The 25,505-nt window shown below is 36.4% G+C and overlaps 1 protein-coding gene across 3 annotated transcripts in view; it reads right to left on the reverse strand.

Annotated features, from left to right (window-relative positions):
- The window catches only part of magi3a (membrane associated guanylate kinase, WW and PDZ domain containing 3a), a 118,217-nt gene that overhangs the window by 23,991 nt on the left and 68,721 nt on the right, over positions 1–25,505 (reverse strand). For all 3 annotated transcript variants that reach the window (XM_026243838.1, XM_026243837.1, XM_026243840.1), the window contains exons 2-7: positions 24,117–24,233; positions 18,337–18,456; positions 10,255–10,461; positions 4,553–4,721; positions 2,442–2,521; positions 1,913–1,970 (exon numbers count right to left, since the gene is read on the reverse strand). In XM_026243838.1, the coding sequence (XP_026099623.1) occupies positions 1,913–1,970; positions 2,442–2,521; positions 4,553–4,721; positions 10,255–10,461; positions 18,337–18,456; positions 24,117–24,233 (751 nt within the window). The remainder of the gene's footprint in view (positions 1–1,912; positions 1,971–2,441; positions 2,522–4,552; positions 4,722–10,254; positions 10,462–18,336; positions 18,457–24,116; positions 24,234–25,505) is intronic.

Consider the following 25,505-nt stretch of genomic DNA (forward strand, 5'->3'; position numbering starts at 1 on the left):
GATTTAGCTAGAAAAGAAGAAGGGAAAAAAGGTACCATAAATTTAAATTTGGATAAATTCCCAGAAAACATATTTTGAAGTTAATGCGAACAGTTCTTACTTCCACAGTGTGACATTCAAATAAAACAGGATATTTGACAAGATATTAAAAATACAACAGGACTCTTTTTTTTCTTCATGAGAATTGATTGGATGGTAAAAAGAAGGTGTAAGGAATAAGGAATAAACAAACTGAGTTTGTAAAAACAAAGCTTAAAATAGCTATTTAGTTAATTGCTAACATTCTCCAATAGTCTGTGTGCCCTAAATGACATCAGGGATAATAAAAGCTGTTTTGATTAAATATTACAAAGACAAAAGATTAAGACAAACATTTTTTCTTTTGTAAAAACCATGCAGAGATGAATAGTTTGCAATAAAACTAGGAGAAGTGTATTAACAAATTCAATTGGTAAATGGCAAATTTAGAATTGCTCTATAATAAGGATGTTTCTACTGGAAAATAAGACAAAAACCTTGATCAAGACTTTTTGTTGTTATTGTTGTCGTGCTGAATCTTTTCATGACCTTCTGAAATGATCAAATAGCACCGCAAAAACACACTTGATTAAAAGTGCCACAGAACAGGCATATTTCCAACCCATCTGTAATTGCTGCAAGCATACACTCTCCTCTACAACACGCACATTTGTTTTCTTGTTTGTTAGCTGCCGAAATGAATCAATATTACCTTGGCAAGCCTTTCCAGAGACACAAGCTTCACAGCACATGCGTTTCCTCTGTAGAGGTTCAGGTTCAGTGCTGGAGTGTGTTGTTTTATCCCTCCCACCCTACAGGTTCACAGGAAGTGAAAAAAGCAGCTTGTCTGCATTGTGTTACTTGGCTTTAACTGTTGTACCTGCCAGTCGTGACTGCACCTCAGGAAGGCTTTTAACAGCCACGGATCCCTCACAAAACCAGTCGGCGTGCTGCGAATTTGTAGAAGAAAGGTACTGTTTGTGCTTTTGCTGTGGGTGACTCATGCTGAGACTTATCCACCCAATCCACAGAGAGCGAGAGACTGAGCGCTCTCATCTGACTGCTGAAGTTCTGATAATTCAGCCAGAGAATAATGAGGCACTGTGCCAAGCCATATTTAAATCTAAAACAAAACAATGTTTTGTTGACTTCCTTGCATAAATATCCTGGCACAGCGGGGACTGACCTTACGCAAAATAAATGCCATTAAAATCAAATCCTGTATCCGCTTCCGAAAGCCCTCGAGTCGGCTGTCCTGTCAACAACTTCAATATCCCACAATGCTTCGAGAGCAGAAAACGAGCAAATCCGGCCAATATAATGATTGATTGGTCAAACTAATCAGACATCAATAACAGAAAAAATATTAATAAACTATATCTTTTTAAGATAATCAGGTGTTCAGAAAGAAGTCATTGTGATTTTTTTAAATTGCATATTAGTATTAAATCATACAAAAACAGCAATGTGAGTGAACTTAAAGAAAATATTATTTAAAAACTTCACTTCATTATATTGTCATTCATTATGGATTGCTATGTATAAAATGTATAATATATTATAAACATAATGTAATATTTATCTCATTAGTGTTTAATTACAATAATATAATATAATATAATATATAGAATTTTAATTGAACTACATTAGATGAACAAATATCTCATAATTTTTTCCTAATTTTTAATTTATTATTTTACTCTCTTATTCAACTCATATAAAGTTGTATTATTTTCATAACTTAGTGATCTGTCTAACTAAATGGGGAAAAAAGTAAAAGAAAAAGTGAAGTGAGCAAACGCAAAACTTAAATATATAGCAAATCAAGATACTGTGGACAAAAATGTGCCATCGATCATTCTTACTAGACGATAAATGATATGAGCATACTCACTCCACATAATAAGTCCCGTACTGCGGGTCCTCAATCTTCTCCCAGCCATACGGAAGCTCTGCAGAGAATCAGACAGGCATATCAGAGACAGCTAGAGCAGATGTAAATCAGCCATGTGATGACACCAGGGGGGAGGATTTTCTGAAGGTGAATTTCTGAGAAGCCAAACAGCAGCTAGGTCAAGACGTCTGGCTGGATTTACACGCGTGTTTGGGCAGAGAGGAGATCAGAAGGCTGAGCGGCAAGGAAACGCACGGGGTGCAGGTATTAGTAAGCTGTACGGAAAATGACTTGTTATCTTTCCCTGTGATGTGAGAGGTGTGGGTGCCACCAGCCTGACACGGGCGTACATGCCCATTGCAGAAAGTGGTGCTGGGAAAGCTTGTGTGAGATGACACTCTGATGGGCTCTCAGCATGTCTCCTGTGAGCCATTAGTCAGACGGGCCGGAGAGAGGCAGGCTAATGTCTCACGGCTCAGCTCGGGTCTGTTTACTCCTATGTGTGATTCATGAACAAACTCTGTCTTACCTCCATCATCGCATTTTTCAGGAGGCTTGGCTCTCTTTGCCAGTCGTGGGTCGAGCCAGGTCGTGGTCTTGGTATTATGGCTACACAGAGAGGGAAAGAAACGTTAGTAAACAAACACCTGAAAGCCTTTTTGAGAAAGGACAGTCCTTATAATGGAACGCATCTGTAGCTTAACAATATAACACTCATAAAACAACAGAAATATGACTAGAGCTCACTGTAACAATGCAAAAATGACACAATCAGTCAATAAAACTGCTCAACGATTGCTAAAACCAGGTTTTTTTTCCCCATATTTTCAAAGCAGTGGTTTTCAACCATGTGTACACTTGGCGGTACTTGGGGGAAAAAAATTGTCAAATGATAAAAATAAATGATCATACTTAATCAAATATTATAAAAGTGAATCACATTCATGTTCATTTTTTTTCACCCAAATAGGAATTTAATTTGACTTATTAATAATAAAATTGAAATTAAATTTTTTCTTTTCAATAATTAGGGGTCCAAAAATCTGAGACCATTGGTGCATTTTTTTTAATTATAAATTCTTATTAGAGCAGTGAATTTTAAATAAACTTTATATCGAGGTTTTAAATAATGTAAAATATAATAAAGAATGTTGTGTGTGTAAGTATATAAGATAATTAAATTAGTATAATTTGAAGAAAACTAAAGTCCTTTAAACTTTTAATAATAAAATAAAATAAAATTAAATAAAATAAAATAAAAAGAAAATATAGATTACAAGGAGGAACACTTTAGCCAAAGATACTGTGCAGATAAAAAATGCCACGGATTACATTAAAATATTAACAATACTTAAAAAAAACACTTTAGTTGTCTCTGCAGAGGAGAGGACTCTACTCCAAAAGCAAATGTGTTTTAAATCAGAAATATTCATGACAAGGTGCAGCTCTTCCTCCGAGACTCATGCAGGCAGACACGTGTGTGGAAGCAAGGCCCGCTGGGAAGGCTCCATTTAGCCGACTGTTTGCATTGTTCATGGAATGAAGTATTGATTCGCTGTGTGGACAGCAGATATGCTCGGTTAAGAGCTGCGACCACAGGCACAGGTAATGGACACTGAAAGGAAGAGGTTGGCAAAACTCTAAGCTTAGCCTCAGCGTCAGCATGCAAGAGAAGAGCTGCTTCAATTCCCAGCGGTCACTCGAGCTTGATGTGTCTGCAGGAGCTGGAGAGCTGCTGTCTACATCTGGGCTCGCTTACAGTAAATCATAGGAGAAATTTAAAGATGGTGCCACAAATTGTTTTCAAATTTGCTAAACTTCTGCATGGTCCATAAACTTCCCTTCTATACAGTATACTAAAAGTGATATTATTCACAAATACACAGTATACATAAAAAAGGAGGTGAAAAAACCTGGATGACATTACTTGTATTGTGCTGCTTAATATTATTGTGGAAACCATGCTACTTTTCCCAGGTATTTTTATCAACAGAAAGTTGAAAACCACAGCATTTATGTAATTTTAAACTGAAGTACATATTATTGGATGATGGTAAAAAAAGAAAATAAAAGGAAGAAAAAAAGGGAAAAAAAACCCGCCTTCATATCTTGCTGTGGTTTTTAATAATTTTCAAATTACCTTAGAAATAATTTTGGAATCATATAAGTGGCATTTTGCAAATATATTTTTGTATTGTACTTTTACCTACAAAAAAAAAAAAAGACCTGATACACAAAATTGACAATCAAGCAAATTAAATAGCAAATCTGCAAATTGCACTGACTTCAAAAATCATCTTCCATTCATTTCTGCAAATGTAGCTGTCCATATAAGAAGAGCAGTATTTAATCTGCACTGCATTCAGTGGGCACAAAAGAACAGATTTGGCTTATTTATGCTTATTTATCTTTTGAAGATGTAAAATTAAATGACTGAAAAATGTGCTATTTAAAACATTAAAATAAATAAATAAATACATAAACCTTTAAACACATGTAACTAATCAATTCCAGGAATAAAATGTATTAAAAAAAAAAAAAAAAAAAAAAAAAACCAGTCCAAAATGGCCAACCCTGAAATCTGATAGGCTGACAGGACCTAGATCCAAGCAAATGTCCTACTTGGCAAAAAGGACTTACTCTATAAAGTAGACCATGCCCGTCTCCGTATAGGCCATCTCCCAGTTCTTGGGCAGAGGCTCCTGGCTCTCATCACGTGGCTGCGTGTTCCAGTTGCGGAAGTCCATGCTGCTGCTGGACTGTGTGTAGCTGGGCACAGCTTTCCTCCACTCCGGTCCCTCCTTGTGCTCTGTGAGTGGAAAGAGCAGAAAGCCAGTGAGACTTTGAGAAAGAGGTGGGGAGAACACACAGGAATGGGGAGTAAAACATACTTTAACTCTCTGTAGCACTGCGGAACGAACTTTCCAACCTTCTCAAGAGACGGAGAAAAACGGAGAGAGAGAAACAGAGAGAGAAAGGAGGCAAGCAACACGAGCCACTAGATTTGCATGCCAGTACTGATGTTCAGAGAGACGCCTCTCGGGCAGGGCCAGAGCCGGACAACGCTTCCGTGAAGCTGATATGTGTCACATACACAAATGAGCAAGTGCGTGAGACAGACAGTCTGCTTGCGCATCAGAACACAGGCAGAGATAGTGTATGAGGGGAAAATGGAACCCTCAAATGTTCCATCCTTCAGTTTAAAGAGCCAATTGTCCTTCTGTTTACTCTAGAGCACACGTGTTCCTGTAGCTCGACTCTTATGATTAAATATTGTGCTACTGTAGTCTAGGGCTTGATTCACAGGAAACATCACATAATGATAAAATTAATAGGCTATGTAAAATATTTGTATGTATAAATAAATATCATTTTATATCAAAAAAAATTATTTACCAATTGTATGACATATTTTACATGTTTTATATATATATATATATATATATATATATATATATGTGTGTGTGTGTGTGTGTGTGTGTGTGTACATGGACATTACCGTTCATAAGTTTGGTGGTTGGTAAGAGTCTTGCTTTTTTTTTTTTTCAATCAATAAATGTATTTTTTTTATTGCTTATATATATAAGCAGCTACACTGAAGGATCCTATTGCAGTGAGACTAAAAATAAATGATTGAAACAATTATTTGACGTTTTTGTCTCTCTAAATCAAACAGACAGAAGCTATACTTATTAAACACATACAACAGCTAAATACATATAAAAAATAGCAGCGGTGTTATCACAATGGAAGACAGAGGAAAACATGCCTGTGTTTATGTCTGTTTTTGGATATACTGGTCTGACAGAACATGTAAACAGGAGGTGAGATGATGGAAAAAGTATATGTTGTCATTAAACGGCTTGATATGCTTTTGCTGACATAGTCACGATTGAAGCCCGTTCGTCGGAATGATTCGAGTCTGCCGCCGGGACGCCAACATGTGTGGCAGATGAATCAGCACTTGTTGTTCTTCTGCCGTAACCATGGCGACACCATTCATGACACAGGCAGAATCAGAAGCTCCACCATTCAAAAGCAAATATCATAAGAAGCTTGTGCTTGCGTCCGAATGAAGAAAGAAGCTGAACGCGATGATAAACAGAAGGGAGAATGTGGGACTTGAGTGTTCACAGGAAATAGCGTAACGGGAACAGATGAACACAATGTGCTGCAGATTGAGTGTTGAAAGTAGGACGAGATGTTGTGTTATGGTGAAACCTAATGGTGGAGGTTTGCTTCCACACGCGGCTGTGGGGAAAAACAGCCATTCAGCCCTTACAATTGAGCCCTTCCACACAGTTATTATAAAGAGTGTACATTAAATAGTCTGAGGCTGTATCTATCACAACGGGCCTTAAGGATGTAAACTCAAACATTACAACTTCACTACAAAACCAAGACTAGCCATTTTAGTAATGCAAATTTAATCAATAAAAAACCACCGACACACTTCTGGGATGCAAAATCTTTTCAGTTTGCACTTGGCAAATTCAGTTAGATACTGTTGCCATTTGCATCTCATCCATACAGTTGTGCCAGAGGGTTTACAAAGCTCTATCCAATCATAATGGAGGACAGCTGTGAGGCATCTTGTCCAACTAGAGACAAACACGGCCAACAATGCCTTCCCCCAGTAGATCCAGAAACCTCTTTTGGCCCTAGTGGTGAAAAAATTGGGATTTCCTCCAGTGACCCTGAAAAACAGCTCATGTTTATTGAGGTTACATAGAGCTAGAATTTAAAACTTAAACTCTTTTCACATTCTTAATTCTAAGAAAAAGCCAGTTTGGAGAAAACTTGTTCAAACTCTATCTATTCTGAAAGAGGGCAATAGCAAAAGGAAGCCAGATATTGTGGGATAGGATATCAGTTCTCATGGTGATCAATCATACTAACACAAACAGAACAGTAGTGGAAACTGCAGTGGGTTAATGTGCTGTGAATACAATCTTTTTTTTTCTTCCCCAAGCACACTATCCCTGCATGAGAATAATCTGAAGGTGTCCACTGTTCCGTATCCCATTGATTTATGGGAAAGAAAACTTGCTGTGCGGGGCGCATCAGTAAGTCCTACCTACTTTCGGCACGATGCAGTTGAACCCCGACCGAGCTCCCCAGAAGTCTTCCCAAAAACCCAAACTCAAGAAAAAACACTGTTGCATGAAGTGGGTTAAAACCAAGAGCTAGAAATCTTAAAAAAAGGTATGCATTTTTAAAATTGATCTTATTTATTGTAGCAATATTTCATGGAATATTGTGGATTTTCAGTTTGCTGGAATGATATGAGGGCTGGGCTATGCATGGCCGCTCTCTGTTCCAATGAAATCACAGAATTAAATTCAAAATGTATATATTTATACACAAACACACATTACAGTTGAAAATGTTTGGGCTAGTATGATTTTTTTTTTTTTTTTTTTTACATGTTTTTGAAGAAGTCTCTTATTCTCACCAAGGACATATTTATTTAGTTAAAACACATCCTTTTATGATGATTATTTAATTTATCATTTAACAGATTTTAATTTATTTAAAAATATTTATTCATTCTAATAGCAAAGTTACCTTACACTAGTAGAGCTTAAAAAATGTGAATAAATCTATACATCTACAGCGAAATCAACCCAGCCCTAGGTGGGTGGTGGCAGAAGTGTACACTAGGATGGCAGTGGGTTGGCTCAAATGTAGTCATTAATGTAGAACCAAAATGACTGTTAAAGACTAATAGTAAGCCTGAGGTATCTCTTTAATGAGAAGGTAGAAGACAGAGTGCAGGGGCTGGTACACAACAGTCAGATATAGGTAGCGGCCCAGCAGTTACTCTGTGGTGTGCAGAGACACTTTTATGCCTCACAGCTAACAGCAGCCTCTTTAACATGCTCATTACTTGAAGTGATACCAGCCATAAGCTCATTCATTCTGAGCTCAATATGGTCTATTTATGCCACTGGATAATCACTGAAAAAACTCTGACTGACTGTGCTTTTGGCCTACTTTAAAAGCTCAACTACTACTCAAGTTTCTGAAACAGCTTAGACAGTCTGTGACTCCTGCTGCTCTTCAGTGGTTAGACTCAAAAGCATCAAAATTACATTCTGGGGTAAATAAAGATAAAAACAAAGATATAAAAATGTAAAAGCAAACAAGAATATGTCAAAAATGTAGACCATACATTAAATACACTCAATATTTATACAATATACACTCAATACACTCAATACTTAAATACACTGATATGCACATCACAGTAATGTTCTTTGTTCACAGGTCTGAATCAAAGATAACAGAAGAATGACTCTCGATTCAGTGAGGAAATCATCTGTAAACTCAGTAACCTCTTTAAATGATTCGGAGGTACGATTCAAATCGCTAGAGTTCTTAAGCTTGAGTTTTGTGGGTCTTTCTATCTGATTTATCAAAACTAATTGATCCATAAGTGTCATCACTTGCAAATCAGACATCCCTACTCATGCCGTGGTTGAATAATGAATAAAATACAGTTTGCCTCAACATTAGGGGTTGACTGATTATTTTAGGGCCAATACCCATTTTTACAGATCAAGTAAATTCGATATTTTAAACCAATATATATATATATGTGTGTGTGTGTGTGTGTGTGTGTGTGTGTGTGTGTGTGTATATATATATATATATATATATATAGGTTCAAAATATCGAGTTTACTTGATCTGTAAAAATGGGTATTGGCCCTAAAATAATCAGTAAAATAATATATATATATGGTGTAAAAAAGAAAATTAATGTCAAAATTAAGAATAACAAGGGCTCTGACAAAAAATTCTTTAAAATATCAGTGCCAGGCCAATAATCGGTTGACCCCTACTCAACATTCATTACAATGTACTGAACCTAAGTTACATGTTTACAGTAACAGTTCTCTGTTCATAGTCTGATTTAAACTCAACAACCCCTCAGAGCGATTCACTTTGAGTCTGATTCAAATGAGTACACTTCTTGAGTTTATGAATCTTACTGACTGATTCATTAATAAGAAGAATCCGTTTCTACGAGTCATTGTTTTGCAATTAAGACACTACCATACATGCTTTGCTTGTTTTTGCACATGGTAAGCAAAAACCGAATAGACAGATGCTAAATAACTGTTAAATGGCAGCGGTGTTGGCGCAGTGGATAAGACACATGCCTTTGGTGTGAGAGACCACGAATCCAGTTCGAATCCACTGTGAGACACCAATGTGTCCTGAGCAAGACACTGAACCCCTAGTTGCTCCAGAGGCGTGCGACCTCTGACATATATAAACATTTTTGGATAAAATCGTCAGCTAAATGAATAAATGTAAATGTAATGTAAATAACTTTGCAATTAATAAAAACACAATAAACTTACACTAAATCACAATATGAAATTGGACAAATTACTTATGGATCCACACAAATCACCAATTGTAATTAGATTATAAATTGCTGCCATTTTTGTGGATATCAGCTTTATGAAACCACTACATTATAGCTTCTTAAGGGCAGGCTTTACTGACCAGCTAGAGGATAATCGACTTCCTGCATGACAGGAAGCAGCATATGTGGAAACCAATACACAAGTCGCACTATCCTTTAGCATCACAGGTAAGAATTATAAGTATTATACCCTCTTTATACAACTGACGGCACATCCGAGGACCCCTTCTATAAAGCTTTTCATATTGCTCTCACAGGGAACGCAATCAAATCTGCCCATTACAACTTAAGCTCTTCTGATAGCATCTGTACCCTCCTGTCAATTATCACAGAAAGTAAAGTTGCAGAGTTTGCAAAAATGAAGTAAAAACACATTTACAGTAAAACACTTACAATGAAAGCCTAGCAGGCAAACAGCCAATACAGTGAATCACACGGTCGGAGAAACTTTGAAACTAGCACGCCAAACTATAAGCTAGTCATAATTTTAAGTATTTAAACCACACTTAAAATATTCTTTTGGAAAAAAATACATAAATATACTAATAGATAAACTTATTTGTATATTTTTTAATACACAAATATAAAAAAGATTAAATATATAAATATTCATAATATATATATATATATATATATATATATATATATATATATATATATATATATATATATATATATATATATACATACACACTAACGGTAATTAGCTAAACAGTAATTAGTGTCTTTGCAAATTTATATTCAATCTTTTAACTGTGCTGAGTTGCATTTGTACAATATTGATTTTTTAATTCTCTTCCATATGTTTACGAGGCCAAATATGCAGTTCATAATAATTCTGCACTAACAAACATTACTTTCAGAACCTATATCAACTCCCTCACTCAGTCCACCAGTCTCACCTGTGAGCCCATTGACCATGGGTGGCCTCTCATCCTCCTCCTCTTCCTCAGGAGCTGCACTGTCCTTTCGATCCATTTTGCTGACAGACGTGGTGCGTTTGCGCTGGACCTCTGCATCAAACTCCTCGTCAAACAGAACCTGGTCCACCAGGTCAGGCTGCACTGGGCTGGGCTCTGCAGGAGGCTTTGGAGTGCCATAGTAATTACCTATGAAAAAACAAAGATACTGTTAAAAGGAAAATTAATCTTTTACGTTCTGCACAGTTTTTTTTTTTTTTTTTGCAGAAAATGCATATGAATTGAACAAAAATATATTGACAACTTTTTTTTTGACAAGATATTAATCAGTAATCCCAATTTTATAACTTGAAATTGTCTAAAATAAGCCAGAAAAATCACAATTTTATACCAGAAAAAGTTTTAAAAAATAACAGTTTGAAAGTGTTCAGCTTGAAGTAGTTCCAAGTTTAAAATAGTTGTAAAGATGAAAGTTTGAATGTTTTGAAGGCAATAGAGTCCATTAGAAAAACAGATGGATGTAAGCAAACTTATTTCAGTTTTAGTCTCCAATATCGCTGTGTTTTCAAGGCTTGGCTGGTCGCTGATCTTGCAGAACAGAAACTGTAACGACATTGACCCCACAATATATCCTACTGCCTGACGCTGTTCAGTAAGGCTTTAAGTCTTGTTTGTTGTTTGTCGACACTGCAGCTTGGTTCCCTGCAGCGCTCCTCTGGAGTAGCACTCTAGCTCTTTATTGTTATTTATTGGCAACAGTCCTCCACCAGAGATTAAGACTAGCTGTATGGCAGCTTCTACTTCCTAGAGAGGCAGGAGGTCTATCTTATAAGCTTTACTGTCCTGTCTCCTCTGGATAAACTTCTTGGGGTGAGAATGGTATCAGTACAACGTATGGACAACTGCAATTGCTGGCCTACTTTGTCAATGTTTTGCTGCAAAACTAAAAGGGAGGACAGGACGATAAAGAACATTATTGATTCATTTATCACATTTGAGATTTGGGAAGACATGACAAGAGTCGGCTATCACAATCTACTCCATCTTACAAGTGCCGTCACATTATAGACAAGTAGGACATGAAATTGAAGAAGAGAGTTATTGCTTTAAATGAAGCGTGGATCAGTTTTACTGCTTGAAACAGTAATGAACTTGAAATGAAAACAGTGACAGGCGCTTTTTCTTTGAAATAATAAAATGATATCCTACATAACATCACTTGCTGACTGCAACCTTAAACGCTGCACTCTAAAGCCTTCATTAAGCTTATTTCCACTATAGTTTGACATGTTGCATCATTAGTCTTCACTATGTGGAACACAAAAATAAATATGGTTTAAAAAATCTCCCCACACAGAGTTTGCTTTAATGTATTCCTAAAAGAAACTGGTAATTTGAATTAATTACATTTTTATTGTGTTAATATTTTACTTACAGCTGTGAGTGTTGTGCCTAACAGTGAATTTGTTTATGCAGTCCTATTAATTACAGTCTTTACTTTAAAGTGATGATAAGAGAATGGGAGACTTCATACTAAATGATGCAGTTGACAAATACATATTTAAATAGAGTGGGGGTTTAAACGTGCAAAAATGAGGGTACTTTTATTTTCCACTTTCCCCCCTCACTTGTTTCTTTTTAAATAATGTTAAAAAAGTACATTGATTAGTAATTAATCATATAGATTTTCTTTTTAAGAAATACTTTTATTCATCAAGAATGCATTAAATCAAAAGTGACAAAGCATTTATTTTAGTTACAAAACATTTTCAATTTTTTTTTCCACATTTGATAAATTGAATGTGTTCTTACTCAGCATTAAAAAATATACGAAGCAGCACAACTATTTTCAACTTTGTGTCAATAAATGACATTTTAAAATATATCAAAAACAGACTTTTTAAAAAAAATTATATTTCACAGCTGTTTTGTAGTATTGATAAAATGTATGCAGCCTTAGTGATACTGTGTGTTTAAATAAGACTCTTGAATCACAGAATCTAAATATGGGCTTAGACTTTTGGACTCTGTATCTAATGGAAATATGTTATCGTTGTAGTCTTCAACACAATAACTATGCTCCAGTCACTTGTTGTGGACTTCACGTGGCTGCACAGCAGATGGACAGTGCTTTACCAGAATTGTGCACTGTCAACAGCTGCTATCCTCTCCATCAACAGGCACTAGGCCATGCATGAAATAAACCTGCTTACTCTAAACAGTTCTGCTGAGTGTCCTCTTCAGATTTCATAAATGCATAGAAATCTACATGACTGGAATAACTGAAGTGTCCAAAACGGCAAGGGGCTTTAGAGAACACAGTTATGCAGTGGTAAGTAGAAATAAAATGATCTATTATGTAAAATAACATGCATGGTAGACACTCTATACAAGCGCATCCCAGCAGTCCATGGGATGAGTATTAAGTTACACAGTCTGTACTGTAGGCAGAGACTCCCTCTGCAGTTTTAATGGTTGTGTACAGTGTCTGTTGTGACTTACCATAAACGACTAGCTGTGAATTTGATCTAAGATATAAATTCCCCCTTTGACATATCAACTAAGAGTTTATGGAAAAGTTTTAGGCTTGCAAACCAAGGTAAGATCTGTTTCAGTTTTTTTAAGATATAAAATATATAAATACTTAATGGCCTACTTAACATAGCAACAATGCTATTGAATCTATAGCACAAAACAGACCAGTGCTGTCAGATGACTGAACGAATGACTCTTATGAGTCAGTTATTTACAGTGAATCAAAACATACAGGAACCAGTATGTTCCCATTCCTGAACAAATGAATCTTCTGAGCCAATTTTTTATAATGAATACAAAAACATATGGTGATTAGCATGCAGTACTACTCTTACAATTTCCTCCAAGATGTGGTAAAAATTGTAAGAATATGATGTTCTATGCAATTACTATTTCTAAATTCCTCCGCATTTGCTTGAACTATTTTGATCAATGTTTGAAACTTTTTGCTAGCACTTCTTGCATTTTTGCCTCAAGATGAATGAGTTGCTTTGGAAAAAGTCTGACAAGGAAGAGAAAGTCTGACAAGGAAGAGAAAGTGCCATAACTGCCATGCGTTGAATAAAGTATCAATTGCTGTTTTCTTTGTGCACAAAAAGTATTCTCAGTTTTATGATATTACGGTTGAACCACATGTCACATGGACTATATGTTCTTACAACCTTTGGGTGAACTATCCCTTTAAGAGCTGAATAACCTTGCTTTAACATTTTCTGCAATTCCTCCTAATTCAGTAAGGCACTGTAAGACATGTTTTTCAGGAAATGTCTTGATTATACCTGCGCACGCAGCACAGTAGAAAAGTGTGATCAAATCATGGCCATAATCATGCCATGTCACAGCCTCTAGGGTCTCCTGTCAAACAGTGGGCACAGCATGATGGATCGCTCATAAACAGCGCACTGCGTCATCCTTGATTAACTGCCATAAAAAAACACAGCAAGGAGGAGGGAGGGTCGTCCACTGGGGTCTGAGATGATATTTCTTAGCATTAATCTCCGGAAGATGGCTAGGAGCTGTCAGAGCAATGGCGATGATTTGAAACCATCTTCCTTTCACCACTGAACACTGAATGGCGTTCAGGAGGAAAGAGAGACGGGCTGATAGCAGGTAGTTATTTAACATTTGAGTGTTTCATGTCAAATAAATAACACCATGCCTGCTCCTGCGGCCCCAATGAATTCACCCATGACGATCAACGAGTGATACAAATCTTCCCTGAATGATGTTTACTCTCTCTCACACACACACACACACACACACTCACCCACACTAGCACATACAGCCTCACAACCTTTAAACCTAAATTAAAAGCAAGTTGACTCATCTATAACCTTTACCCACTCGGGCCAAGTTGCAGTGCAATTTAAACATCATTGCACCAAAAATACAGTTAAGTCAGCATCTGCTAAGCTTTGCACAGAATCTTAAACCGTTTAGTACAGTGGTGCCCAAATTCGGTCCTGGAGGGCCAGTGTCCTGCAGAGTTTAGCTCCAACCCCAGTTGAACACACCTGGAGCAGCAAATCAAGCTCTTACTAGGCATACTAGAAACATCCCAGCAAATGTGTTGATGCAAGTTAGAGCTAAACTCTGCAGGACACCGGCCATCCAGGACCGAGTTTGGGCACCCCTGGTTTAGTTTCTTTTTTTGGCTATAATTGGTGAAAAAGTGTGCACTAAAGCAAGAACCCCCAAATATGAATTTGATGCTTTGGTTTGTGGTCAACATAAAATTATACAATGTAATAAGCTGAAGGAAAAGTTCGTCTCACTTGGGACAAGCACTTCAAAGCCTTGAGTTTCTTCGTGTGGGACACTGAGCAGCCTGCCGAAGTATGGACAGATGGAAAACCGCATCGCCCAACACCTTTTGGGTCCTACTTTGGGATGTTGGGGATATTGTTGTGGGCAGTGGGGATGTTGTTGCTAAATGCTCTTGATTCTGCATCTACACAAACATAAGAGGGCTCTTGCTCTCGTTCAGAGATGAGAAGGGCTCTCAAGCAATTCTGAGGACATCACTAATGATAAAACTCATCCTGAGGAGTGATCAAAATCATTGGTGCTCAACCAGAGGGCATTAGCAAACTTCCGAAGGGGACTTGAAATTATTTAAAATGACACAAAACAAGCATTAAAATAAGCCAAACGTGTAACACTTTACTATAAGGCTCCATTTGTTAACATTAACATCAGCTTACACTAAAAATACTTCTAAGGCATTTAGTTAAAGTTAAATTCAACATTTGGCAATACAGTATTGAAATCAAAAATTACCTGTTATTATTTTATGGATACATATGCATTTTTCTAGTAATGCCAAGCCCTAAAAAAATTCCCCCCAAAATCCTTATCCAATAAATCATGAACAACTGGAGACTCCTAGAGCCCTAGAGTCAAAAAGGTTGAGAAGCACTGATCTAAATGATCCCTCCAGGAACATGTCAGAGAGAAAGGGTGATTGCCATAACTGTCGTCATCGCTCACTTCTCATGGAATTGTGGGTGGATGTGTTCTGGTTTAGAAACATTGTCTACCTGTGTCCCTCTAAGGTGGCCGTCCTTCAATATTCGACACTAAAGCAATCATTAGAAAAGCAAGGACACATGTAGGAGATTTTCCTCAAGGGATTCAAATGAAAGTTCTCATTATTTTTAATCACTGTTGTAAGATGGCGGCCAGTGAAGCATTCAAACAGGACACTGAGAGTTTACACCATAAAACTCAAGCACAACCAGTTACCATTGATTACATCATGCTCCGGGCATGTTGAAAAACCGGTCAATTATTTCCTTGGCCTGAAAACAGCAAAACTCAACTCTGGAGAACACGTGAAATCGCTCTCTATTGCATACAGACAGCATTATATTTAGCTTGAGAGTTTGTTCTTCAGCATGGCCTTGAATTTATACAGGTGTAGAAAACTTATGAATGGTGAATGCTATTGGAAAGGACATAAAGCCTGAAAATGGACTTCCTGTCCACATTCCCAGGACAAACCAGTACAAAACCAGGACAGAATCTCATCCTTTGCTTTTAAGGAGATGGAGTTGAACACGCTGAAATCTGCTCATCTAAACCAACAGTTGACAATAACAGAACAGGAATGTGCCCACAAAATCATGTTTTCACAGAAGAATAGAGACCATCACAAACAAGATCATATATTAGTTTATGTATGTTTGTGGTAAAAGTCAAGTTAATCAGTATAAGGTGCGTTTCTTTAAAAAAATAATAGCTTTTTTAAACCAAGGCTGCATATATTTTATCAAAATACAGTAAAAATAATAATACTGTGAAATATTACTGTAATGTATTATTATTATTTTTAAATAGAATAATGTAATTTATTTCTGTGATGGAATAGCTGAATTTTCAGCAGCCTTCAGAAATAATTTTAATATGCTGATTTGGTGCTCAAGAAACAGCTGTGCTGTTTAATATTTGAGGAAACTGCAATACATTTTTTTTTACAGGATGAATAAAAGCACAAATGAACAGCATTTATTGAAAAGAAGAATTTCTTGCAACTGTAAAAACGGTCATTTTTGGCCAATTTTATTAGTCCTTGCTGAATAAAGGTTTTAATTTAATTAAAAAAAAACCTTATTGACCACTTACTTTTAAACAGTAGTGTATATTTATTTAAATATATAATTAAATTATATTCAAATATATAACAGACCAAACAACATACATGGGAAGCATATTTTGAACAAAACAGCAAACGAGTCCACTATTATAAATATTAGTGTTGTCAAATGATTAATCACATCTAAAATAAAATGATTTGTTTACATAATATATGTGTGTGTATTGTGTATATTTATTATGTATATAAACAGACGCACATGCATGTAGAAAAAATATGTTATGTTTATATTAAATATATTTACATCTAAATTAAATTATTATAAATATATACATGAAAATACATGTAGATATTTTAGAAATGTATACTCCACTTGTGTGTATTTACATATAAATAATAAATATACACAGTACAAATATATATTATGTAAACCAATTTTTTTATTTATTTTGGATGCGATTAATCAAAAATAATTGTTTGAAAGCACTAATAAATATATTTATATACTCAATAAATCATGCTGGTTTCAGGCATCAAATCCTTGTGCAGCATGTACCGACTTTCTTGCCAGATGTCATGGGAAGACAAGAAATCACTAACCAGAACTGGTGAGTATGAAATGATCCGTCAAACTAAAGTCCCAAGAGTCGAGATATTTCAAGTAGATGGAAAGGCCCCAGTAAAAGTCACCCACTGTGACATGCACATCGGATAGATTTACTTCTACACCCAGGAAACTACGACGAGACCAAGGGCACTTAGTGACTCATGGAGGGATCATTAACCAAACCCACCTCCCTCCCACATGGCCAAAGGCTAGGACTTCGCCAAGCATTTACTGGGTTTATCAGTGAGGAACTCACTGGCTTCGAGGCTGCGACATTAATAACTCAGACCTTGAGATCCTTTAGGCATGTTACAGAGACTGTATGAATCACACAATGTGAACGCCATCTGCTCTGAACTATTTCAAGTCAGCAGAGGAGGTATATGCCAAATAAAAGAGTATGCAGTACAAACATCCAGCACACTTGTCTCCCTTAATTAACATAAAAAACATGGTGAGTCAGCTACTGATGCTGCAACTACACAGTAATGTAGCCCACATTCATTTTTTTTGCTACGGTATTCTACAGACTTTGAAAGCAGTACTTTAAGAGTGAAGCAAACCAATGTTCAACATCAACTGAGATGACCTAGTTACAGAACTCGCTTTGAAATTCCGTTTTCTTCTTTTTCATCTGCAATTAATTCAGCTCGTAATCTATACAGGCTCCAACCAAACTTTGCTTTGTAGAAACATTTTAGCCTTAAAGGTATAGTTCACCCCAAAATTCAAATTCAAATCCAAACATGCAGCTTTTTTTTTTTTTTTTTTTTAAACGTGTTTCCTTTTGAACTCTTTTTACATGTTCACTGTCGAAACAGACCCCATTGCCTTTCATTGAAGGGACAAAAAAACAGACTTTTTTTTTAAATATCTTCTTTTGTGTTACACAGAAGAAAGTCATATTAGTTTGTAAGGACATGAAGGTAAGAAAATGATGAGTATTTATTGAATATTAATTTTTGGGTGAAATATCCCTTTAAATTTCACTTTAAGGGACATTTCTGAGCTTTTGGTCGCTTAGCAGGCTTGTCAGTTCAACCTCTGAATCCAACAAGTGAACTTATTTCCCATTATAACTCTTTATTTACATTAAATTGAGCATTGCAGCTCTTGCATACTAAATTGGTCTTATACATTGGTTGGGAAACATGTTGATATGTGCAGAATACACGTAGATTACACTTTCTCACATCTATGCATCTTGCAAACACTAGTGGTTCCTTCTGCAAATATATCAAATTTAGACTGTGTTCTCAACAAGTGAATAACATGCCCACAAGAAATAATCCTTGACTCTCAGAGCTCCTACACACGGTTTTCGTACCATCATATGTTCCACTCTCCAGTAGCAGGCCGCTCTCTTCCAGCACACGAAACTCCCCCACGCTGATGAAATTATAGTCCACTCCTGGAACCTCCCCTTCGCGAGGCTGCCTCGTGGTACCTGCCAAACACACAGAATGATCAGTAACAAATTATTAGAAGAATGCCCTTTTTGTGTTAAGGTATTACTTTTTATATATTATTTGTTATATTTATAATATTATTAATATTATTATTATTAGTATTATTTGTTAAAAGGAAGTTGGCACTGAAATTTTCTTGGGTATTTTTTTTTTTTATAATTTTGAATGCCTTTTATGTACAGATTTGATCACTTAACACTTATATATATATAATTTAGAACAGTAATTATGCCGTTAATTATGCCATTAAGTCTCACACATTTATCCAAAGCGACTGAAAAATAAGTAATACATAAAGCGATTAATCATAAATTAATTTATTATTGATTCATCTTCTTTATATAATTATCTACAGTATATGTAAAGTCAGATACTGTATCATAAAAATCTCATAATTCCAACCCCCAAAACAAGTGCATTAAATGTAATTTTAATCTGAAATACACAATTTGTAAACTAAATCATTCCTGGATATTTAACCTCACTCGTCAAACAAAAGCTGACAAAGATTTTATGACTCAAATGTAAAACTCAATTGCATTAAATCATTAAGATAAATATAAAGAAATAAAAACGAATCTGAGTGTTGACCTCATTTCCTCTTCTGCAAGAGGAACTGCAAACAGAAACTCTCTGCAAACATTCTGTCACTGAACAAAAGACAACATGGCTAAGTTTTGGTCGCCTTTATTGTTGTCCTCTGTACACGAGAGAACACAGTGAATCATCTGCATCCATATCCTGCTGTAGTGTCTCTTTTTCGATTGCAACTACAGTCAACATAATGCTTGCGTTATCACTAAAGTTTGTCAAAGTTGACAGTCGCACAGTAGCTTTACTGTGGGGCAAGAGCCCAGATGCCAGTTTCTGTGCTGGAGGAAGATAAACAAACAATTAGCTCTGCAGTTTGCACAAGCTACACAGAACACCGCCAGCTGCTAAAGCACCGTACCATCCACCCCAGCATGATGCCGCACAAGCCCGCGCGGCTCAGAACGTCACAAAGAAAAGGCCCTCTTCTCCTAAAACAATTCCTGCTCTTCAAAGACTGCTTTGAAGCACAAAATCTTTCTTACAAAAAAAAAAATGGAAGTTAGTGTACGGCTTTCAAATATGAATTCTGTATTTTTATATCATACAGAAGACATCAAGCATCAAAGAGGGAATTAATTATATTCAAAGCTCATTATGTACTCATGGTCAGCTGTGAGATCCCTTCACAAGCTCTGGAAAAGTTTAAACTCTTAAAGTGTAGTATGAACCCCCCCCCGCAAATCTTTAAGATTGACAACCTAGGGCACTTTTTTTTCTGCATTAATTTTTTTATATATATATCTGCGGATGAGGCAGAGAGGGGTTAGCGTTGAGCTATAACAGATATTAATGCTAGCAGGAGGAGGGAGGGAGATGGAGGCTTCAGTCGAGCTTCAAAGATTATGTGGCAATTTGGACTCAAGGCGTTCTTCTCCCCCCCCCCCTTTTTTTCGAAGGACATGGCTTTAATGACTGTTCTGCCCCCGTGTCCAGAGAGACATGTGCAACACTTCCAATCCAGAAGTTTTCAGATGAGCACAGAGTTTGACGGACAGGGCGGTCAGTGCTTCATGAAGGGAACCGATTTCAGACCACACTTCAGTGGCCACATTTGTAAAGTAAAAAAAATTAAATAAAGTCAAATTTTCTTCTGTGAACTGTAAACAATAAAGTATCAACTTAAGAAATCAGTGAGTCTGTGAGAGAACTGGATCATTGAAAAATTCTTTCTTTTGAGCTTGATCCTTTTTAATGAAGCAGTTGATCCATTTATAAACCGTAATGAATGAATCATTCAGATGGATTCTCTATTCATTTATTCAATAATAATAATAATAATTGAAAGAAATAATCTTTCAAGAGAAAGTGTCTAGGCACAGGGATTATGCGTAATGTGCCACTGCCTTAAAGTAATAGTTTATTCAAAAATGCATTTTTTTTATCATTATGTATTTACTCTCATGTTGCTCCCCCACCTGCAAAACGTTACTTTGTACTTACTAGACATCTATAAACCTTAAACCTTTGGACAAAAGTTTTGTTATATTCGAAAATGGTTCTTTAGACTATTAAAAGTTTTTTTGTTTTGTTTTTTTAACAATAAACTGTTCTTTTAAGAAAAGTTTCGTGAAAAGTTCATTGAAGAACACACTGTGAAATCCCTCCCTTTTTTAATGGTATGTGGAACACAAGCAAATGTATTTTGAAGAATAACACTGGCACCCCTTCATTGTTATTTCTGGCTGAGCTTTCTCTTTAAACCTGAGCAATTGAGCAATGTATTATTAAACACTGACTGCTAGAAAATGGTAATACTGCTCTTCACTGTGCTTCACCTTTACTGTGTTTAATAACTTGTTATTAAACCATTATTTGATTATTTTACTTGACTGAACCTGGACGATGAACTATGACAGTTCATTCTGACATTACTTCTACTACCATAACTATTTAATATAAGTAGACCTGTCCATCATCTGACTCTCAGCCTGATGCTTGTGATTATACTGGATGGAAAAGTGTGAATCAATGGAGGACTGTGTGTTGAGTCATGGGCCTGAACAGACCGTAACACGGGCAGTGGATGAGAATGACATTAGAGATTCCAGGTGGGCCCACACACTGAGCAATATTGAGCCACAGCAAAGGAAACATCTGCTCAGGCCTGGTGTCCATTAAAATCCCAAATTACAAAGAGTCACATGCCAGGTGCAGGACTCACTAAATGGAAACAGCACAAACTATATCACATCTCTAAATTAACAGAGACTACATTTTTACATTTACTGAAGAAAAAAGCCTGTAAAACTTACTGGTGCATAACTTGCTGATACAACACTATTTGGCTGCAGTTAATATATGATTAAAGTCATAAAATTCCATTCCCAAGTGTGATATTCTGGTCTTTGTGGCTCTGGAATTTCTTTGTTGTGTGGTGCATATGAGCAGGGGTGGACTTACCCATTAGGCAAAGGTAGGCGACCGCCTTGGGCCCACTAAGGCCAGGGGGCCCCCTAAAATGCTTTACATATAGGAGTTAGGCCTTGAGCCTTTACACATGAACACTTGCCTTTTACTGTCTTGCCACTTGCCTAGACTGTCATCTAAAGTATGTTTCTTGTACACATTTATTTTTTTAATCCATTGTCAAATTATTTTAAATTTCTTAAATATTAATAATAATAATAAAATATATATGTCAGCTTTATATCGGCTATCGATATTAAAAACCGATATGAAAAATGTAGAAACATTGGACACAACTATGGGGCACCATTGTGCAGCAGCAACCTTCAAAACAAAAAAGGTGAAAATGTATAGGGCCACAATTCCTATATTTTGCCTGGGGCCCCCAATTCACTAAATCCACCCCTGCATATGATAAGATATTCAGAAGAACATTTTTACCATTTTTTGTCCATGAAATGTCCAATAATAGTCAAAGGGGTCAAAAAACAAACAAACAAACAAATGTTAGATCATTTAAATTTCACTACAGGAAATAAAAAAAAAACACCAAGACATATTTTCAGTTCTGTTTCCAAAAGAAAAAAGTCAAAACTTAATTAAAAACTTAATAATTACATAACTTCCATTTTCAGGTAAATTTTCCTTAAATAGTTAGCATTTTCCTTAAATAGTTAGCATTAAATGTTTTTTTAAATCTCTAACCCTAAGTATGATATGCCATATTAATGATGGTAAATACCTTAAACAGCACTAATTAAAAGATTACACCACAGCCCGAGAGAAATAAGCACTTATTAAGGATGTGCGAGTAATTAAGGCATATGTTTCACTAATTCACTGGTTTGTGGCCAGACCACATACTGTATTCTGCACAACAAAAGAGCAAAACTCATTCTGTGATTATGTACTGGTTTATTGGCATTGATGTTGTTAAAGAAAAAAGATGGTTGTCTGTTCCAGACAGTCTGTAACTGAAAACTGATGCCAAGAAACTACTGAGCCAATACTGGCAAGTAGTTCTACATTACCCAACAGGTTTAATCGATCATGATTATGTGACATTAGCTCAAACAGTACAGACGCTGGAAGTATGGAAACTGAAATTGTCACAAAACAAACAGGGAGAGGGGGAGAGAAGGAATAAACTGTCCTCAAGTACGCATCAGCAGCCTCGGGCATCTGCTGGTTAAAACAGCAATCACACCAAGAACAATAACTGAAATGGTAAGTATATTATCATCCACATTAACAGACGATAGGGTTCTATTTATAACACGCGTGCGGCCGTGCGCTGTAGTTCTGTCTTCTGCCTCTTTAAATACTCAAGCTCTTCAGTAAATTCAGTTTGCATGTAAATGTTTTTATTATTTATCAACTGGGAGAAAAAAAAACTCTCTGAAAGTGATTCCAATGACATTATTTCTCTGTGTTGTTATCATTTTAGTTGTGGTATGAAATTCTCTATTCTTATAGAATTAGAATGAATATTAAACTCTACAATTAGAATTATAGTAATCGTCATTGCTCTGAACGCTGTGACTCATGATGCTCAGCTGGGTGAAGAGTCTGTTCTACCAGGTGAGGGCAGAATGGAGAGGAAGAGCATGTGAACAACCCTAAAAAACACATGCTGAGTCTACTCACTCTTTCAGCATTCCCTTTAGAAGAAATTACTGCGTTAAAACTAACACTCGGCACTAGCACTTCTGGGTTCTCAAGAGCTGTTTTAGATTAGATGCTCATTTAAATTCAGCTGAAAATGACCAAAAAATGCTGTGGGGTTGAAACACCATTTCCAGCTTTGTTTAGTGGACAAGGAGAAATATGTTTTTCACACAGATCACGAGTCAGATTCCATTTATCAGATCGTATTTGCTCTAATAAAAACAATTAAATTTTTGAGAAGGCTTGTGAACTGAGAAATCAAAATATCCATTGTAATTTTAACATGTACGTTTCAGAACTTATTTTAAAAACAGCTTATATAGATGGCAGTCTGCAAAAAAACGACAGGTTGTGGATTGTAGCACTTTATGACATAATAGTGTGGCTAAACCCCACCTCCACAGAAGATGATCAACACCTGCTTCTGCATCGCTGCCAGTTGAGCCCCGCCCACCGAATCGTGCATGAGGTGTAAGTCACAAGAGAGGCAAAAGCAGGTCTACTTTATTTTTAATGAAGCGTCAGTAAGAACTTGGTCCTTTGTTCATTTCAATTAACCATGGATTCGTTTATAAAGGCACAATTTGTAAACAATTAAAATAAACGGACAATAATAAATTATATACTGCTTAACAGATAATCAGAACTGCAATACTGATAAACCCGGAAGTGGGTGATTATCTGTAATAATGTCATCTACTGTTCATCACACAGTGCACTATATGGGAAACCGGGAGTCATTTCATATGCAACTACAATGCTGACTCTAATATTACCAGTCTAAAGCGTTCACAGCACCCATCATACCACCCTTTGAAATTAGGGACTGAAGACGTGTTACTGACACCATAATTATTGTCCGAGCAGCCGGAGTCATGGCAGAATCATCTGAGTGTGACCTGCACGAACACATTTAATGAGTTCTAAGGATCTGAGCGAGGTCAGACGTGTGAATGTGTGTGGTACTCACAGGGAATGGTGCGCAGGTACAGGTTATCTCTGATCACCTGCTGGAGTTTGTGGTCCAAAGAGCCTTTCTGGAACTGCAGGCTGAGGTAATGACGCAGATCTGTGTTTAACACATTACCTGCAGAGACACATTGAATTTGGGTAAACTTTGGGTAGTTTGAGTACAAAAACAGCATTTGCTAACTATTTTGCATCCATATTGTGACGATTGAAACAGGATATTTATCAATATAATACAAAATTTGTAGGTTTGTCTTATGTCAGCCATTGAATTTATTCTTCAGAAATTGATCGGATCAAGCTAAAGTGCTCTCTATATGACAGATTAGAGCAGAGGAGTTATATATATGATGTATGTATTTATTTATATATTTGAGTACCAAATCAGCATAGTATTATGATTTCTGAAAGATCATATGACACTGTAAACTGGAGTAGTGGCTCCTGAAAATTTACGTTTGTAATCACATGAATAAATAACCTTTTTAAATATATTCAGATTGAAAAGTTATTTTAAATTCTAATATAATTTCACAATATTACGGTTTTCATTGTATTATTAATCAAATAAATGCAGCCTTAGTGAGCATAGGACTTCTTAAAACAATTACCATTTTAAATTAATTTATGATCACCCCCCCCCCCACACACACACACACAAAAAATGGTTCTTGATAAGAAGAGCATTATTTGCTTAAAAGTTTTGCAAACTCCCATTAAATAAACTTGTAGAATGATATATGCGTTAAATGATTTATATTTTTATACAGAATTTTAATAATCTGTGACTGAGTTCTGCTCATTAGCAACAGCTGTGCGGGTGGCAAACAAAAAGCAAACAAACAAAAGTGAAAAGCTGTCAAATGAGGTGAATATAACTAAATCATGGTATAATTTTGGAAACTGTCCCAGTCTTCCTTCTGATTAAATGACAACCTTGAGATGTGCAGCAGGAGGTCCAGCTGTTTCTACAGCTACAAAAAAAATATTTACTGGCTTCCTTTCACGAGCATCCAGATGTGTGAATGTGAGATGAGTGCTAACAAAACAATGCAGGTCGCTCTTGCAGCAAAAATGACAGGAGTTCAGGTGGAGTTCAAGGAAGTGTGGAGGCGGTGCAAGTCATCCTGGAGGAAGGAGGGGAGGAGAAGACCCTCTGAATTAAAGAATGAGAGAGTCGGAGCCAAGTTTCCCCTGGCGAATTAAATATGGGAGGGAGGGGTCTCTTTTAGCAGCTCCAATCTCCAGCTGTTGGTATTACGCAGCTGATGATCTCTGGGTTTGGGAGAATATGCTTTTGAATCTGTGCCAGTCACATGACTGCTGCATCAATAAGCATTGTTTCGGACCTCACAGCTGCTGAACCCGTCTGGCTGTCCTCACAGACCTG

The sequence above is a fragment of the Carassius auratus genome, unplaced genomic scaffold (genome assembly GCF_003368295.1).
Source record: "Carassius auratus strain Wakin unplaced genomic scaffold, ASM336829v1 scaf_tig00004557, whole genome shotgun sequence".
In the NCBI taxonomy this organism is placed as follows: domain Eukaryota; kingdom Metazoa; phylum Chordata; class Actinopteri; order Cypriniformes; family Cyprinidae; genus Carassius; species Carassius auratus.